The sequence below is a fragment of the Tauraco erythrolophus genome, chromosome 7, assembly GCF_009769465.1.
Source record: "Tauraco erythrolophus isolate bTauEry1 chromosome 7, bTauEry1.pri, whole genome shotgun sequence".
In the NCBI taxonomy this organism is placed as follows: Eukaryota; Metazoa; Chordata; class Aves; order Musophagiformes; family Musophagidae; genus Tauraco; species Tauraco erythrolophus.
This window is the reverse complement of record NC_141471.1, coordinates 60876809-60895307: the sequence shown is the minus strand read 5'-3', so window position 1 is coordinate 60895307 and position 18499 is coordinate 60876809. Positions and strand designations below refer to the sequence as shown.

General features: G+C 47.3%; 1 protein-coding gene across 1 annotated transcript in view; it reads right to left on the bottom strand.

Moving 5' to 3' along the window:
- Window positions 1–18499, bottom strand: part of BMPER (BMP binding endothelial regulator) — a 147599-nt gene that overhangs the window by 119694 nt on the left and 9406 nt on the right. Inside the window, exon 3 of the mRNA XM_086614458.1 lies at window positions 58–157. Coding sequence (XP_086470584.1) covers window positions 58–157 — 100 coding nt within the window. The remainder of the gene's footprint in view (window positions 1–57; window positions 158–18499) is intronic.

Genomic DNA, 18499 nt, shown 5'->3' with positions numbered 1-18499 from the left:
ATAACTGTGAACTGCTAACGTTTTAAAAAGACGGAAACAATGGGAAGGGAACCGCACCTTTGCAACGCTCGCAGCAAGCTCCTCTCTGCTTAATGACGAGAGCACAGTCCTTGGAGAGCATCGGACACTTCTCTCTCTTGCATGTCACCTCCTTATTCTGTGGTGGGAAGAAAAAAAAGACAAAAGCTATTGCAAGCAAACCAGATCCATGGCTCAGTTCCTTGCAACTCAGAAAATAAAACATGAGGCTAGTAATTTGATTTTTCACTTCAGGCAAGGTCCTTGTGATTCAAAATGCCTTTATCTCCTTGAAGGAACACAGTAGAAGACAGTCACTGAACTATCCAGGAGCTCAAGTAAACCACATTTAAACTCCACTTAGACAGTAATTCATAACTGCTACCCATTACAGTCCAAAAAATGTACTCCACTGAAGAAATCCACTTCACTTAAACGAACAACTAACTACATGATGCGCTTGTTCAAATATCCTTGGGGTCTTGAGGTGCTGGCCCGTGATCTGCACAGCTCAGGAATTGTTTCTCACAGTGACAGAAGGACAGATGGCTGAGGAAGAGGTGGCAACCTCAGAGAAACCAAAACTCTCTGCCACTGCTGAAAGCCATTTTTAGCTGGTGGCATTAACGAGATACCCAGGGGATCTTCGACAGAGCCTACTACGTACCAGACTAGAAAAGAGACTACCATAATCCATCCTTCTCCACAAAATGCTGAAAATTGATGAAACAACACAAGCAGGTGGAATCACCATGCATAATAGTGTCACCTTCCTATGGCAAAAAGCCAGCGATGGCCAAGGCCAAAGAGCAACTTGACCACATTAAGGAATATCAATAGAGGTGTGCGACAGCAGGCAGGTCAAATATTCCGTTTATAGCCTGGCTCGCCCCTGCAGTGTCAACCCCTCTGGTTATCTCTGCCTTTAAACAAGGGCAGAAAACAAATACTTCAGGGGTTTCTTTCAGTAAAATTTTGCTACTTGAAATTCTTGACTTAAAGTAGCCCTCTGAAGTGACCTCCACCTATAATTAGTAGCTCAGTTCATTAAGTGACACAGGTGGCCAGTAACGAGATGCACGCACCCACCTCACCCAGTCTTATGACTTAATTAGAGACCAAAAAAATCAAAGGGCCAGAAAAATGTAAATCATAAAACTAAAGGAAAAGAAACTGTGCTTTCCAGTCTTTTTCTTTCGCTCCCTGTGGCCTTATTCAAGGTGCCTGTGAAGGATAACACGCGGCTTTTATTACTCTCCAGCTCTTTGTCTAAAATCAGAGGTTTATTCTCTTCAAAGTCGCTGCCTGATCTGATGGGAGCTGTAAAGGCACTTCCATCTTATCAGTGTAAATGAGGAATCGCTCTCATTCACAGCCAGTGTGAAATCAGCAAACGAGAATCAGGCCCCAAAGCCCAGCTGCAGGCACACAAACGCCTACTGTAAAAAGCCAGGTCACCGCTACGTGCCGGCTGCTCCGCGTTGCAGACCAACCATAAATGCAATTTAAGCGGCGAGTTAAGCCGAATTTACGGCAGGTCTGTAGCTCTGGACTGGCACGAAGCAGCCGTGGCACAGCAGTACATCTGGCTCCACGATTTCTTTTTAGAGCATAGGGTGAAATTTTGGTTCCCTTTACGTGAATGTAGTGGTCCCTGAGTTTGCCTCCTTAAAGCCTCTTGAAGGGCAGCAGAATTAAGTTTACCGAATCGACTACACAGTCTGTATTTTAAAAGGTTCTGCTAAGATCTGATTCTCTTTCATGACAGTTTGCTCAAGGAAAGATTTAATAAGCCCAGCAGCCCCGTTACTTTGATCTGTGGGAAAATCTTCTGCATGCTGAAAGTGGCTTTGAAGGAAAGGCAAAATCCAGTTCTGAGTATGTTCCTTTGGAGACCATGGTCTACCCAGCTGCATCGTGGACCTCTGTGAGATGAGAGGTGCATGGTGCCCTTCTGGGCCAACCTAGCTGGGTAGCACCCAAGTCACGGGGTCCAGTAGGCAGGTACCCATCGGACTCCCTCTTCAAAGGAAGACGTTATTATTGTAGACTGCATCGAGAAGTAACATGTAGCTCCATATTTCTTTTTGCTCCTCGAGCCCCAGGGGACTCCTGGGGCAAATGTCTCATGCAGACCAGCTTCCCAGGCAGCTTCTCGCCCCCTCCCCTGAGCACCAGCTCCCTCCCTCTGCCCTCAGACACATCCTGACATGATTGCTTCTTGTTGGCAATACAAACGTCCCTAAGGATCCTTAAGATGCATCTGACACATGTATTTCAAACAGGAGCTACTTGCTAGTTACCGTTCCTCACTAAAAACCTCCTGTTTGGCCCACATCACTTAATTCAGGAATGTCCTCTGCCAGTGACAAGTTTGATACCATTGAGCCGACCCACAGGGGCAGCCCAATTTGGATCCTAACTCTCCTTCCCTCATCACCAGCAACCCTGGTGGCTCAACCTCAAAGTCAGGACCTTCGTTACAGGTGAGGATGGAAGTAACTGGAAAGACAAAGCAAAATTGAGCCGGGCTGTACAGCCCAAGGGCTGGGAGCTTTCCCAAGGGAAGATTTTAGAGTTCATATCCGGGTGCCAAGGGCTGTTTTACATCCCCCTTGGAGGGCATCTTAAGCAGTAGGCTACAGATTCATATACCCTTTCTTTATCCTGGTAGACCTTGAACTATTTGCTGTTCAGTGGCCTAGCTTCAGCAGAAGAGAGGCTTTTTCCTTGTGCTCCCAAAAGCCACCGGTCCCGACAGCGAGGATGCTCGTGGGGAAAGAAGAGGAAGCTTTGAATTGCCTCTGGATGTGGAGGGCACCAAACCTGGATCACCGTCTCAAAAGTGAGTTGCTATAGCATGGTGCTAAAAGGTGGGCAGGAGGTGCCACGCTCCCTGCCCTCTCCCTCCCATTTTTTTTAATTTTTTAAAGAAAAGAGCAAAATCAGCTCTCTCCCTTGGAGGAGAAGCTGCACCCATCCTCCTGACTGCAGGGACAGGTCTGTGTATCCCAGGTAAACAGAGCCAATCTTTGCCACCACGAGAAGGGTGGCTAAGCCCCAAGAGAGGTGAGATTCGCAAAGCTGTTACTCCTCCTCTCAAGCTGGTGAAGGAGGGAATATATAGGGAATGTATATATTATAGGGAAGGCCCAGATGGCCCCAAAAGTGGCTGTTTCAGATGTCATCCCGAGGTGTCCAGCTCCCTGACACGAGGGCTGGGCTGCTCTTCCAGGGTGTGAGGTCCAGCACCGCTCATGGCTGCAGCTCCCACAGCTCCTTTGGGGGCTTTTTGCCAACAAAATATACAGCAGAGCCACAATTGCAACACACTGCCCCGGCGCAGTCTTCACAGCAAAATCCCTGTTGTAGTACACGGAGATGAGCAGAGTTCCAGGGAAGCGCAGCCGAGTGCCTCTTGGTTCTTCCAGGACCGCATTTAATCCTGACATTCTTTCCGAAAATCTGGTTGCTTTATCTCAGTGCTGCATCTTGGGGAAAACTAGGCCAGCAGACGTGGAGGAAAGGGTTAATGTGCTGATCAGTCATAGGACAGCAGCAGATAAAACAGGGCTGGTAAATCATTGTTTAGTCTACTGCAGTCAGGCACTATCCAGTGCAGACCTCCTAGGCCCACTGGGTGCAAAAGTATGAAGATAAAACAAAGAGCAATTGTCACCAGGAGCTTTTTTTTCTCCTTCACCCCATCATCCAAAACACTGCTCTTAATGTCTACTGTCCATCTGCGTGATTCAGTCTTGCTGCCTCCTTCCCTCCCGTTTCACAAGGCCAAAGCGAAGGGTGAGAACAAATGGACTTCAGCAACATATCCTTTCCTTCCAAACACGTCCCCTCCTACTCTCAGTAATTTTAACATTTCATTACTTGTCCCAACCATACATTTAAAAAGTTGCTAAGTAGCTGCATGCACCAGAGCTGTATTACCAAACCTCCATCTGTGTCGTCAACAGCGTCTCTGGAGTTGTCGAAAGCTCTCAGATACTTTGATTTTTGCTGTTCTTCAGAGAAAACTTCTTAGACAGCAACATTCAGAAGCTAACAGTTATGGGAAAGGGGGGGATTTTTTTTTTTTTCCCCTTTTGTTTAAAGGACATGCACTCTGGCACCTAGACGTGCGGAAGAGACACATGGCTCATAAATACATAAACCGTTTGCTAAATCAGAAACCTGGGAGTCAGTCAAAATCCATAATAGGATCCCGAGATTCATAATAAATAACTTTTAATTATAGTCCTGCGCAATAGTTATTTTAAACAGATGGTTTATAGATTCACATCTGGGATTTTTTTTTTTTTTTTTTAATTTAGTGTTCAGGCACACACACAGAAAGAGAGAGAACCTCAGCTAAGGTTTTTATTAGTGTTGGAAAAATACGAATTATTTTAAAAGAGGTCAGGCTGATCCAGAACAACACTGCCACAGCTGACACAACTCCCCAGTCTGCGCTCGGCTCGGCAAAGGGTTCGCACTGGAATCCCAGACTCCCTCGGAAAGGAAGACCTAGGGGAGTGCTGGAGAATCACCCAAGACTCCTCTCCTGTGCTCACCGAGCCCAGCTGCTGGAGAACTCCCTTTTTAATGCACTTGGGGAAAGATCAGAAAGTTTTGTTGGGTGCCCACATCTCTTCCCTCTCCCATGCTTTGCCAGTGAGAACCAAAGGTTTCTCTAACTCGGCGTACAAAAGTGATGTTAAATTCCCACACAGGAGAGACGTTAACCAGACCTAACACCAGTGTTACTGCTCCATGTGACCTTTACTACAACCTTCTCTCGACGCAATTTGTTCACCTTCCACATACACCTCGTATTTTCACCTTCCATCAAAGAACTCTGCACAAAATCACCCATTCTGGTGACAAAATATATCAAACTAACACCCTTAAACTCATGTGGTACAGTTAAATAAAATGCCAACATGAAAAGAAAAAAAAAAATAAAAAAAGAAACGCCAAACCCACTAAAAAGAAATCTGAATATTTGGCAGAGGTCTTGGGGAAGACGTGTGCCAAACCACAGCTTGGAAGCCGCAGCCAACTTTCTACAGGGCTCCCCACTGGGCTCCCGCCGGCTCGCAGCAGGCACCAGGAGGATGGCTCTTTTCAACCTGGATTTGGCTTGGAAGGGGAAAAAAAAAAAAAAAAAAAAAAAGAAAAAATTAGGAGTCCACTTTGTTTCTTCAGAGCCGTCTCCATCAGCAGTACCCCGAGCCCACTGTTGTGCTGTCACAGCTGGCTTCTGAAGACCTTGCAGATGGGGGTTCTCAGGGGGCTACATTTTCATTGTGGAAGCCTGTTTTTTTTCTTTTTTTTTTTTTGTTTGGTTTTTCTTTCCTTTTTATGCATTGAAAATGCTTTTAGGAGGCTCACACTGCATTTTTGATATCCTAAGGTTATTAACTATTCATATTGAATAGTTGCTTAAACTTTCATTTAACCAAAAAAGGCTGTGGAGAGAAAAATAATAAAAGAAACATGGACAGATGAGGTAGAAATACAAACTACCATTAATGGCTAATCCTGAAAACATTTTATTTTTTACCATTATTCATCACAGTCTCACTAGTAACCCTGATAGAACTCCTCCTCGTCAAGTAGTTTAGAGTGTCCTTAAATATACGCCAGGAGAAACCTGCGGGATCACCCACCAAAACAACAACCATTTTCAAACAATGGCAAAAGTTAGCCCTGGGGAATGTGAGATGCAGCTTTCAAACATGCACATACGATCTTGGGAAAAGAAAAAGCCATTTAAAAATTAATGAAGCAAGTGCACTCAAGTTGCTCAGGCAACATCTCTATCGAAAGGCTCAAACAAGAAGTCGGAGCGCACCACGTGCCATGGCCTGCATGTTCTCTGGCCATGTTCTCTGCCAGGTGTTGCACGCGGCCAGAGCATCCTCTCGAGTGTGCACGGAGCCACGCTCAGTCCATGCAGGTCCCAGGAGTGAAGATTTGGGCCACAGGCTCTGTCCCTCAGCAAAGACTGGGAGCGCCAGGCTGCCAAGCGTGTGCCCGCGCCCATGCCTACGTGCAGACAACCAGTGTGTCGGGCCAACTTGAACTCGAGAGCAGGCTCAGACACGTGTGCACTAGGTGTGCTTTTAAATTCAAGGTGGAAAAAACATTTCCCTACGAAACGATGTCTGTTTTCTGCAAAACCATACAGTTGTCTCTGTTTACCCACATAAACCTACCGACACCACGGCACACGCTTCGCCCCGCAGAGAAAGAAGTCCAATTATTTTAAGCACATCTTCAGTTTCAACGGGACGACTCGCAGGAGCGAAGCCAAACATATGCTTCAGTACTCTCAGCGTTAGCTCCTTGCCCATGGCACAACCCGACCGTGATTTCAGCACGGATTGCGTTAGACGCAAACGACGGCATTTCGTCGGAACAAAACATGCCAGCTTTGCTTTCTTGAGCAGAGCACTCGGTAGCCTGATTTATCCCCTCACCCCTGCAATCTCTGTAGCTTATCTGGCCTCTCCGAGGGCAGGCAGGGAGGGGGCTGCCCCTCTCCCTGCAGTGGGGCTTGGCCAGCAGCAACCATAGAATCACAGAATGGTTTGGGTTGGAAGGGACCTCCAAGACAATCTAGTTCCAAGCCCCCTGCCATGGGCAGGGAAACCCTCCACTACACCAGGTTGCTCAAAGCCTCATCCAATCTGGCCTTGAACACTTCCAGGGATGGGGCATCTACAACTTCTCTGGGCAACCTGTTCCAGTGCCTCACCACCCTCGGAGTGAAAAATTTCTTCCTTATATCTAATCTAATATCCCCTTCATAACTCGAGCTCTTCCCACTCCATAGGAACGATGACTAAAACAAAGGCCCTGCTGAAAGATGACACCGAATTTCACTGCAAACGGGTATTCCCTGAGTCATTCAGGACACTCACAACCCCTTATAGACTGAACAGAGATTTTTTTTCCACTGTGCTTAACGATGTTCACCAGTGTGAGGAAAGTGACCTCGGTGGCCTGCGGCAATCCCGCCGCTGCCCGGCAGCAGCCTACTGCTCTACTACGTGGTGAAAAGCAAGCATCTTCTTCCTCTTACGTTTGCTTGCATTCATGCCACTGCTGAGGCTGCAGCTGGGGTCAAGGTCCCATTACATCAGACATCGCGTAGGCACAGGCAAGGAGTACATCCCTGCTCCGATGAGTTTATCCACAAAGGCACAGCCGGACAAAACGACCGTAACTGCGGATTAAGTCAGTGAGTAAAGCCAGAGAAAGACCTAGACCACCTAGCTCTCAATCTCCCTGCCTCCACCTCAGCCTCCAAGTGCCACTTCAGATTAGAGTTCTTCAGCTGTAAAGTTAAAGGCAAAACTCTTTACCAAAGTCAACAAAATAGCATGACGGTCTTCCAGTAATGAGACATGGTCTTCACAGGTTCCCACCAGTTTGTAGTGTAGTCCAAAAAACTACCAATAGTAATCCAGGAGCCAGGTTTCGGGAAAGCGATATGCTCTGGGGTTCTGGTGGGAGACCATACCTTTGCATTTCATTAGATGCATGCATTTAAAATTCATGGCATTTTCCCCTTTCTGTGTTTTTAAGACAAACAAACAAAAAAATGTTTTTTTCTACTTTGTCAATAAAGATTTCACATCAATTATCAGTCATCTAAGCCTGATGCCAATACCTAAGAAAACAGTAGTTTTCTAGTCAATTTGAAGCCCAAGGTGCAAATCTGTTCCCATGCTGCTGGAAAAGGTTACAGCTCACTGGCCCAACCCTACAAGCTCGCAAGCTACCCCTTACTGGACGTCTCCAGTTCCTCAGATCAGCAAAACTTTCCTGATGATTGCTACCCAACTCGTTTCTAGTTAAATGAGTGATCTTGAAAGCATCGTCCAGCCTACCCTGGTTTAGCCTGACTGAAGCTGATGGGGCAGAATTCACTCTTCCAGAGAAGTGACGGGCAGCTGAGGGCCATAAAATATCCCACCACCTTAGCTTGATCCAGAGGCCCTCCACACACAGCTGAAGTCAGAGATGTGGAACAGCATCGCTGCCCTGGATGTATAAGCTCCTGGAGCATGTTGCTCTGCTGACTCCCATTAAGTGCCATAGGATGGCTTGGAGAAGGAGGAGTTTGCTCCTGTTATTCCCGAGCCAAATTGGTCTGAAAACACTCTAAGTAAATCCTAGCCTGAAAAAAAAATTGTTGAAGACGGCACTGTTGAAATATCTAGCTGACTTCATAGAGGGTAAAGCAGATTGTGCCCAAGGTTTAAAATAAATTATTAAATTGTTTGAATTCAACAAATTTTAGATCAAGCCACGGTGTCACATTCTGTCCCATCTCAAAAATTAACTCAGTCCCATCAAAAGAGGGTCCTAACAGCACTCTACTTTTGTTTCTTAACTACCGCCACCCTGATCCTGTAGACCTGTGTTCAGCTTATCTTTTAGCAGGCATTGCCAATGAGCGAAAAACAAAACCACAAAAACAATTTTAAAAAGTACATCAAAATCTGAGTCCATCAGTTTAGAATTCCTATTTTTGGATGAGATAACTATATCTTCTATTACAGACTGAATACTGAGCGATAGTAATTTTTCTTCTGCTGATGTGAATTAAAACTCGATTTGACATTTATTTAAAGGATATGCACTGATTGGTTTTTTAATAGATGTCATTTCATCACATTTTGATGGGCTAAATCTACAAATATATTAACCAAACAACGGTCACCTGTCATTGTGTCTTTATTGCCTTCTCTGTCTGAAGTCTGCTGACTTGACCCTTACACTGGAGATTTTAGGCAGTGGCAAATGCTCCAGTTTTGGGCTTGAGCCTGTTCTAAAAACTTTGAACAAAGCAGCCCTTGAGGCCGGGTACTTCTTAAAGAGTTTAAAAAGCCCAACGGGCCTCCTAACTTACTCTGCAACAAGTCATATCCCATGAAGAAATTCACTTCTGTACAACATAAGAACAGGGCTAGATTAAAGAAAAGGGAAGAAAAAAAAGCAAGGTCCCCTGCTGCTCTGTCTGGCCAGAATCATGTCTTTTACTGCCCATATCCTCTAAAGAAACGATGCTCTCATGATCTATTACCCTAATACATCACCAAGTGACAGTTTTCTCATGATACTGTATCCTCAAAGATGTGATGCATGCCAGAAGCAGCAACAGGACATCTCGGCTGGGGAACGGTTTTTTTATTTTCTTTCAAATTTTTAATCTACACGTCGTTGTTTTTTTTAATGTTATTTTGTCACAAAAATCCCTGTCAATCCCAGCTTCATAATCCAAAGGACTCCTAGAAGTTTCACAATAGTAGCACAGCTTTTAAACTGGAAAGCACCAAAAAAAACCCTAACCCTCTTCATTTAATTGAAGCAAGGTTTGAAATAGGACCAAAACGCTTGAGGAACAACAACCAAATAAAAATAGTAGCCTAAAAGAAAGCAACGAGAGTCTGTTTTCTATTATAAAATTATTTAGGCAAGAGGCCTCCAGACACTGCTGTTTTAATGAACTTGCAAGTAAACTGAGCACTGACCCCGCATTTGTCTTCTTACGTGATCTTGCCTGTGCTACAGAGTGGTATTTGGGAAAAAAAAGAGGTTATTCATGGCCGTTTGCAGAGAGAAGGGGCAGCCTCCAGCTCACCAGTCTGGAAAGAGAAGAGTGAGAAGGGACAAGGACCAAGAGCATTTCAGCCAGGACTCCTTGAAGGGGGCAAGAGCTTTCAGGGTTTTGTAACGCAGCCTTCAACTCACAGGAGCTCACTCCTTTTTGCTGCAACTGCTCCGTGCTAGTAACATCTTGGAGGAGCTGCTGGGAACCCTAACTCACGGACAGCCTGTGACAGCACTCTCAAGTGGGCTTCATCCAGTTGGTGCCCACGAGAGAAGGCTCAAGGCCATGGGAGAATTTAGTCAGCAAAACTTATGCCACAGTGATGTTTTATTTGACGGATCTCATTTCTATGTGCTTCTACTTCGCATCTACTCAGACTTCTGATGGATGCAAAGCTTCCACCAGATGCAGAGGAGGAAGGCAGAACAAGCTTTCCTCTGCTGCGATCAACTGCGTTGCCAAATTAAGTCAGACTAGGACTTTCAAAACTTCAGCCAACACTGCAGCTACTAGGAGAACAACTCTATTTTGACTTGCGAACAAAGTCAGTGTGATATGGAAGTCATTGAGAGGAAACTAAAAGCCAAAAGCTGTCAAAGTCGCTTTCACAGTCCTTGAGCGGACTTTGACCATGTTTTGTGGCCTGGCCCTCGCTGCTTTTGGGCGAGACGTAGCAGCCCTCATTCACAGTGGTGATGGCTGAGCCACATGACAATGCCATTGCAGTCAATGAAACCACCCACGTGAGCTCAGAGGTTTGAACCGAGCTCTTCAGAGCAGACACACGCACAATGCCCTATGGTATTGGGTAGACCCAGTTAATTAAACAGTTATTTTTAAATGGTGCTCTGGAAAGAAGTTTGCTGTCCAAAATAAGAAACTAATATTGCACAACCACTTTCTGCTTGAAAAATCCAGTGGTTTGTCATGGTTTGATGTGGAGGGGGGGGTGGTTCTGGTGGCAGGAGAGGGATTTTGCTCCCTGCGACCTCCCCGGTTTTGGATCCGGGTTAGGCTTAGTTCTGGCCACCGGATCAGACTGCCATCCCCCTCGGGGTTGAGCCAATAGGGCGCCTCTGCGAATTGCCCTATTTAAGTCAGGACAAGGGAACCGGAAAAGGTGCTTCGCCCAGGATCGACCAGAGAAGGGAGGAGGGCACTGCCCCCGCTCCCTGGCTCCCGGCCGGGCAGCTGCCTGCGTCGGGCCGGCGCCGCCCACGGAGAATGGCGGCGGCGGAGCCAGCTGGGGAACTCGGGGGCACCCCACTCCCAGGGTGCCCACTGGGCTGAGTTCACCTGGAGAGGACTGAGATCTGAGAGAAACAGCCACATCGACAGCAGGTCAGTGAGGATGGAGCGGGAGGAGGTTTGCCGGAGCCGAGTTTCCCCTGCGGCTGATGGTGAGATAGCAGGCGGCCCCCCTGCAACCAGGACGGCCTCGGTGGAGCAGCGACCCACTCGCAGCCCGTGGGGAGAAGATGCCTGAGCCCGAGGATGGTCGTGTTGGGGGCACGGCAAGGCAGAAAGGCATCTGGAGTCTTCGTGACGACCCACGCCGGAGCGAGTGGCTACAGCTCCCTAAGTACCCGAGACTGTGGTATAGCCCACACCGGAGCAATCTGTGGGGAAGGATTGTTTCCAGTGGGCTGGACTCACGTTGGAGAAATTTGTGGATTTTTCCTCGTGGGTAGGGGATCCATTGGAGCAGGGGAAAAGGGTGTAAGGACTCCTTCTCCTTTAAGAAAGAAGCAGCAGTAACAGCACGGAATGAACTGACCTGCACTCCCCCAGTCCCTGCCCCCTGTGCTGCTGGGGGGAGGAGGTAGAGCCGGGAGGAAAAGGAAGGTGGGGGGGGGAAGGTGTCGGTTTTAAGATCTGGTTTTGTTTCTTTCTGTCCTCTCAAGTAATCGGTTTTTATTTCCCTTTGTCCTTCTAAGTAATCATTAATAAACTGTTTTGCTTTGAGAAAAGCTCTGCCTGTTTTGCCCAGGACCATGGTTGGTGGGTGCTCCCTCTGTTCTTGCCTCAACCCTCAGTCCTTTTGTTTTTTTTTTTTTCTTTTCTCTCCTCTCTACTTTATTGGAGAAGGAGAGACTGTGTGAGTTTTAGTTGCTGGATCAGCCTAAAACCACGACAGTCCTTTTTGGCGCCCAACGTGGGGCTCGAGGAATTTGAGATAAGAATAGTGACTGGGAGAGGTAACGGGCAAAACATGGACTTCACAGTGCTGAAAAACAGAAGGACCTTGGGAAACTTTGATTGTTGTGACTGGTGAAGGGACAAGGGGTGGATTGTTTGTAAAATGTGTGTTCTTCTTCTTCTTCGATGTTGTTGTTGATACTGTGTTCTTTTTCTGTAACTCTGTGTTCTCTTTCTGTAACTAAAGTTGTGCCTAAATATGGAATTCGCAGAGGCGAGGGGTGGAATGTCATGGTTTGATGTGGAGGGGGGGGTGGTTCTGGTGGCAGGAGAGGGATTTTGCTCCCTGCGACCTCCCCGGTTTTGGATCCGGGTTAGGCTTAGTTCTGGCCACCGGATCAGACTGCCATCCCCCTCGGGGTTGAGCCAATAGGGCGCCTCTGCGAATTGCCCTATTTAAGTCAGGACAAGGGAACCGGAAAAGGTGCTTCGCCCAGGATCGACCAGAGAAGGGAGGAGGGCACTGCCCCCGCTCCCTGGCTCCCGGCCGGGCAGCTGCCTGCGTCGGGCCGGCGCCGCCCACGGAGAATGGCGGCGGCGGAGCCAGCTGGGGAACTCGGGGGCACCCCACTCCCAGGGTGCCCACTGGGCTGAGTTCACCTGGAGAGGACTGAGATCTGAGAGAAACAGCCACATCGACAGCAGGTCAGTGAGGATGGAGCGGGAGGAGGTTTGCCGGAGCCGAGTTTCCCCTGCGGCTGATGGTGAGATAGCAGGCTGCCCCCCTGCAACCAGGACGGCCTCGGTGGAGCAGCGACCCACTCGCAGCCCGTGGGGAGAAGATGCCTGAGCCCGAGGATGGTCGTGTTGGGGGCACGGCAAGGCAGAAAGGCATCTGGAGTCTTCGTGACGACCCACGCCGGAGCGAGTGGCTACAGCTCCCTAAGTACCCGAGACTGTGGTATAGCCCACACCGGAGCAATCTGTGGGGAAGGATTGTTTCCAGTGGGCTGGACTCACGTTGGAGAAATTTGTGGATTTTTCCTCGTGGGTAGGGGATCCATTGGAGCAGGGGAAAAGGGTGTAAGGACTCCTTCTCCTTTAAGAAAGAAGCAGCAGTAACAGCACGGAATGAACTGACCTGCACTCCCCCAGTCCCTGCCCCCTGTGCTGCTGGGGGGAGGAGGTAGAGCCGGGAGGAAAAGGAAGGTGGGGGGGGGAAGGTGTCGGTTTTAAGATCTGGTTTTGTTTCTTTCTGTCCTCTCAAGTAATCGGTTTTTATTTCCCTTTGTCCTTCTAAGTAATCATTAATAAACTGTTTTGCTTTGAGAAAAGCTCTGCCTGTTTTGCCCAGGACCATGGTTGGTGGGTGCTCCCTCTGTTCTTGCCTCAACCCTCAGTCCTTTTGTTTTTTTTTTTTCTTTTCTCTCCTCTCTACTTTATTGGAGAAGGAGAGACTGTGTGAGTTTTAGTTGCTGGATCAGCCTAAAACCACGACATGGTTAAAACATGTTTTTGCATAATCGTAGCCCTGCAGGGACAGTTCTCACTTCTGAAAAGCCAATTCCCTTCTTTCTGTTTTGCACATGTACAAATGAACAGATTCTGGTACGGCCAAAGCTTTCGAATCTCAACTATAATAGTACATTGAACAGAGGCCATACAAGCAGATTTTTCCTCAGCCTGTGTTCCCTTCACTCCTTCCTTTCCCCTGTCCCACTTGCACTGCTGGAAGTAAAAAAAATACCTGTTTCTGACAAGTAAATGGAGCTGACATTAGAGCAAAGCTGTAAGGTGAACGGGGTATGCACAAGCCATTTGTCATCCTGACAAAGTGATTCTGGGTCACCAGTGGGACACTTTAAAGACATGTGAACGGTTGGCCTTGACCACCAGCATTTCTTACGGCTTATAAAGGGACCCACGGGACCAAGAACACAACCTGCTTTTGGAAGTGACTCCTGCAGTGGTACCTCTTGATAGATGTAAAGACAGTGTGATATATCAGGTGCCATTAAGATCTTTGCTGGCAGGTTATATTTACAGAAGTATGGCGCACAGATAGCATCTTGTTAACCTAATTAATGAGACTCAAATGTCAGGAAAGGGATTATGCCTTGCTGGAAGTCCACAGCTCTCACGAGGCAGCCAGAGATGATTTCATTGTGCGGGACAGCACTGTTCTCTTTGAAGAACAAGTACTCAGGCAGCAACACTGCTGCCCAGACAGCTAGTGGGAGAAACATAGGGGAGATGGAAAAATGCTCTGAAACCCAAAGGTTTCACACCTTTAGCATAAGAAGGGCTCTCTACGATGAGAGACTCAAGTGTCGCATAAAAATCAGAACCTGTGACTGAACTGAAGAAAACTAAAAAGTATCTACCTGAGGTCTTGGAAACTTGATTTTTTATTAACTGTACCTTCCTCTGCACTAAGAGAAGGCTCTCATTGCCAAGTCAGCCCGATCTGGGTCAGAAGAGGAGCAATGTTTCATCCAGTCTGCCCACACTACTGCATTTTACACAGGCAATTGAAACGCACTTCTCAAGCCTAGAGAAGTGTAGGACATTTCCTAACTAACATGAGATCACCAATTTCTGTATCAATGACTCTTGATGTACTTTACAACTAACTGCTTTTCTCCCACAGCCTCCACCTACTAAGCTGTATGACGTAAGAGGAGATGCTCTGTCACCTGGGTCAGAGCAGTGCATTCTGAAGGGCACAGAATGAGGTACTTGGCCCCAAAACAGAGAGGGGGGTTTAGTGTACGGCCTTGTACTCAGCAGCTCCTGTCTTCTCAACGGCCCCACCTAAGCACTACTCAGTGGGTTAACCTAAATCCTTTGGTGGTAAAAGTACCTTATGGCCACAGTGACAAGTTGTCCACAAACGCACAGCAGTAATATTAAGTCTCCAGAAGATGCTTAAAATCCTTTTTGACCTCTGGTTCCAGAGTTATACATAGCTTTCCTGTAGTCATATCACATCCACATCCTCTCAACCAAAGCTCTTTCTCACCAGTAGTTTTGGTGCTGTCTTGTACGTAAGAGGTAATGTCCAGTGAACAGGTTGAAGCCACCTCTGTGCCTTCCAGCCAACCTCCCTTTTGTTGTAGGTGATTCGCTTTCTTTTTCCCTTTTCGTCTCCCTCCTTTATATGTTTCTGTATGTGGACTGGTTTCATTACACCAAGAAACCCGATGACATCAAAGATACTCATTTTATACTAAAATGATTATTATATACAGTTTTCAGCACCAGATATGGACCCTTTGTGCAACAAGTAGTACATAAAACCACTCGAATTTCTTACTATCATGGCCTAGAGTTCTAGATATTTTTTAAATTTTCACTTCGGATTGCTTTTTGGGTCAAACAGTTTTTGTTTGAGGACTGGAAACCTTGCCCGGTTAAATCAGACATCCACAGGCATTTTTCCAGAAGCTATACAAATCGCACGCTGCTTCTGTTCCCTCCGCGTTGTCATGTCACACAAGATCTCGTTCAGCATCAGTGCTCTCTGCTGCATCCTAAAAGTCCACATCAGCAAGTTTCTCCAGAAATGCTTAATGCCTTTAGATCACAGGCAAAACCATGCCTCAAGCATGCACCTGGCAAAAAGGTTTCTTACACTACCGCACAGTCAACATTTTTATATATAATGATTTTTAATTGTCCAGCACTTTTTATCCACTGCTTTTTACAAACAAGCCATCCACCAACCCTTGGTTTACAGGCTAAAAAGCTTGCGTGCTTTGCATTCTGCCTGCCAACGTAATTTTATTCATTGATCTTAATCAAAAGCAATTGCCAGATTGAATCACCAATCCACCTAACCCAGTTAACTGCTCCAGCTCTCCCCAGACCTGAGTATTGGAGTGGAGGGGGGAGTGAAGTGCTAAATATGAAAATGATCAGCTGTGCGCTGCCATATACAGAAAAAAATATTGTCTGTCACAAGGAAATGATCAACTGTCTCCCTATAATAGGAGAGCCTGCTGCTCTTATCAGTATTTTAGGTCCCATGGGCAATTCTGCAGCTAATAGCCTTATCTCAAGCCCAGCCACCCTGCCTGGCTCCCTCCTGCCTCAATGATTTCCAAGCAGCACAACCTGGAGGTGTTTCTCTAACTGGCACAACCAGATCATAACTACTACGTAGCCTTAGAGCAGTCGCTTATCAGCTCTTCCCCATCTCTCCCAAACCATGCCTCAATTGCACATCACCACCCAGATAGATAGAAAAAAGGAGGAGACAACCTCAGGACAATCAAGGTCTGTTATTCTTCAGCCACTAATATATCATAAGGCAAACCAGAAAACAGATGCGAATGTATGACTCTGGCCATCAGAATACATTTTGATGGTTCTAAGCCTTGGGGAAAATCCAATTCCCATTGAAGCCTCTTAATATAATTGAATATAAAGATGTCACGAACAGCTGAAAAAAAAAAACAAACCAAAAACAGGAAAACAAAACCCAAACTACACAACTTTCAGCCTATGAGCTGTCAGAAATCTGATTTTCCTGGCCAGTGCTCTACAACACGTTGGCTCGCATCCTCCTGGGTAAGAAGGAGTGTGGAGCTGCTGCTTCCATGCCTCAAGCGAGATCTTTAGCTACGGAAGAGATGTGCCATACCATGGCCATCGGGAGAAACAACAGGGAAGCCTGGGGTTAGGCTGAGCACCTTGGCAGCCCAGGACTGAGCAATACCTGGTTTTTGGTCTGAAGTAGAAATGGCAGTCTTCAACTCCTCAAGTCTGGCACAGCTCTGGACGTTGAAGCCAGTGCAGTGCTTGGCACAGAGAAACGTTAAATGGAAGCATCTACGTGGCTGATGAATTTGCACTAAAAATCTGATTTACAGGAAGTTTCAACGCTGCAGGTTGGGGTTTACACATACATAAGGCAGCGTCACTACCATGCAACAGACTGCAGATGCCCTATGTGAACCAGACCTGGTCCAGAGCAAAATTCCGTGTAACCATTTAAGCACAGCTCTAAGGCAGAGTTAAAGATTCAATCTTTAACATTGAAGCTTTGTGAAAAGGTTTACTTAAAGCAGGGACTCAGAAAAAACGGGGCCTCAATTTGTCCCAGAAAACATCAGATCTTTTGCATCATTTTCCTAAATGGCATTTTATCACGTTTCCATCCTTTGTGCTCACAAGACCATTATTGGCTCAATGGCCGCACTCAGAGAGTAGTGGTCAACGGCTCGATGTCCAAGTGGAGACCGGTCACGAGTGGCGTCCCTCAGGGGTCGTGTTGGGCCCGGCCCTCTTCAACATCTTTGTCGGTGACGTGGACAGTGGCATGGAGTGCACCCTCAGCAAGTTCGCCGATGACACCAAGCTGTGTGGTGCCGTCGACACGCTGGAAGGGAGGGATGCCATCCAGAGGGATGCCATCCAGAGGGACCTCGACAGGCTGGAGAGGTGGGCCCGTACCAACCTCATGAAGTTTAACCAGGCCAAGTGCAAGGTCCTACATCTGGGTCGTGGCAATCCCAGGCACAAATACAGACTGGGTGGTGAATGGATCGAGAGCAGCCCTGAGGAGAAGGACTTGGGAGTACTGGTGGACGAGAAGCTCAATATGAGCCGGCAATGTGCTCTTGCGGCCCAGAAGGCCAACCGCGTCCTGGGCTGCATCAGGAGGAGCGTGGCCAGCAGGTCAAGGGAGGTGATTCTCCCCCTCTACTCTGCCCTCATGAGACCTCACTTGGAGTATTGCGTCCAGTTCTGGAGTCCCCAGCATAAGAAGGACATGGACCAGTTGGAGAGGGTCCAGAGGAGGGCCACGAAGATGATAAGAGGGCTGGAGCACCTTTCCTATGAGGACAGGCTGAAAGAGTTGGGGCTGTTCAGCCTGGAGAAGAGGAGGCTCTGGGGTGACCTTATAGCGGTCTTCCAGTACCTCAAGGGGGCCTACAAGAAAGATGGGGAAAAATTTTTTACCATGAGAGTTGTAGAACACTGGAACAGGTTGCCCAGAGAGGTGGTGGAGGCTCCATCCCTGGAGACGTTCAAGGCCAGGTTGGATGAGGCCCTGAGCAACCTGATCTAGTTGGAGATATCCCTGTTCCTTGCAGGGAGGTTGGACTAGATGACCTTTGAAGGTCCCTTCCAGCCCTAACGATTCTAAGACCAAACAGATTCCAGCTCTAATGATATTTCATCGTACTGCCTTTTGCCGTAGCACTTTGCAGCACACATATATAATGCTTCCCTCTCTGAAAAACCCAAGATACAACACAGAAGATGAAAACTACTGCCAGGAGGTTGATGCGTAGAACGGATGAGGAAACAAGGAAAGAGGATGCAAATCACAGCCGATGCATGAAGACGATGCAATATTTTATCCGTGAGGTGGTGCTACGCAGTCCGAGTCTAACAGCCCACTGTCTAGAGCAAGTGGATTCCAGGCACAAGGGGGAAATGCAAAAAAAAAAGGCAGGAAAAAAGCCGAATAAATAAATGAAATCCAGGTCTCGGCACACAAGGTCAGCTCCTGAGGATGGCAAGGGATGGGGTCCGTGCTATACTTGGATCCGGAGCTCAGCACGTGATTCATTTGGATGCAAAATGCTGCACAGAGCTCGGTCGGACAAACGGTCAGACTAGGAATTTTTTAGCTGCAGCTTAATGCATAAGATGAAGAGGCCAAGAGGCCTCAGAGGAAGTAATTACAGCAGTTATTAGGTACAATAT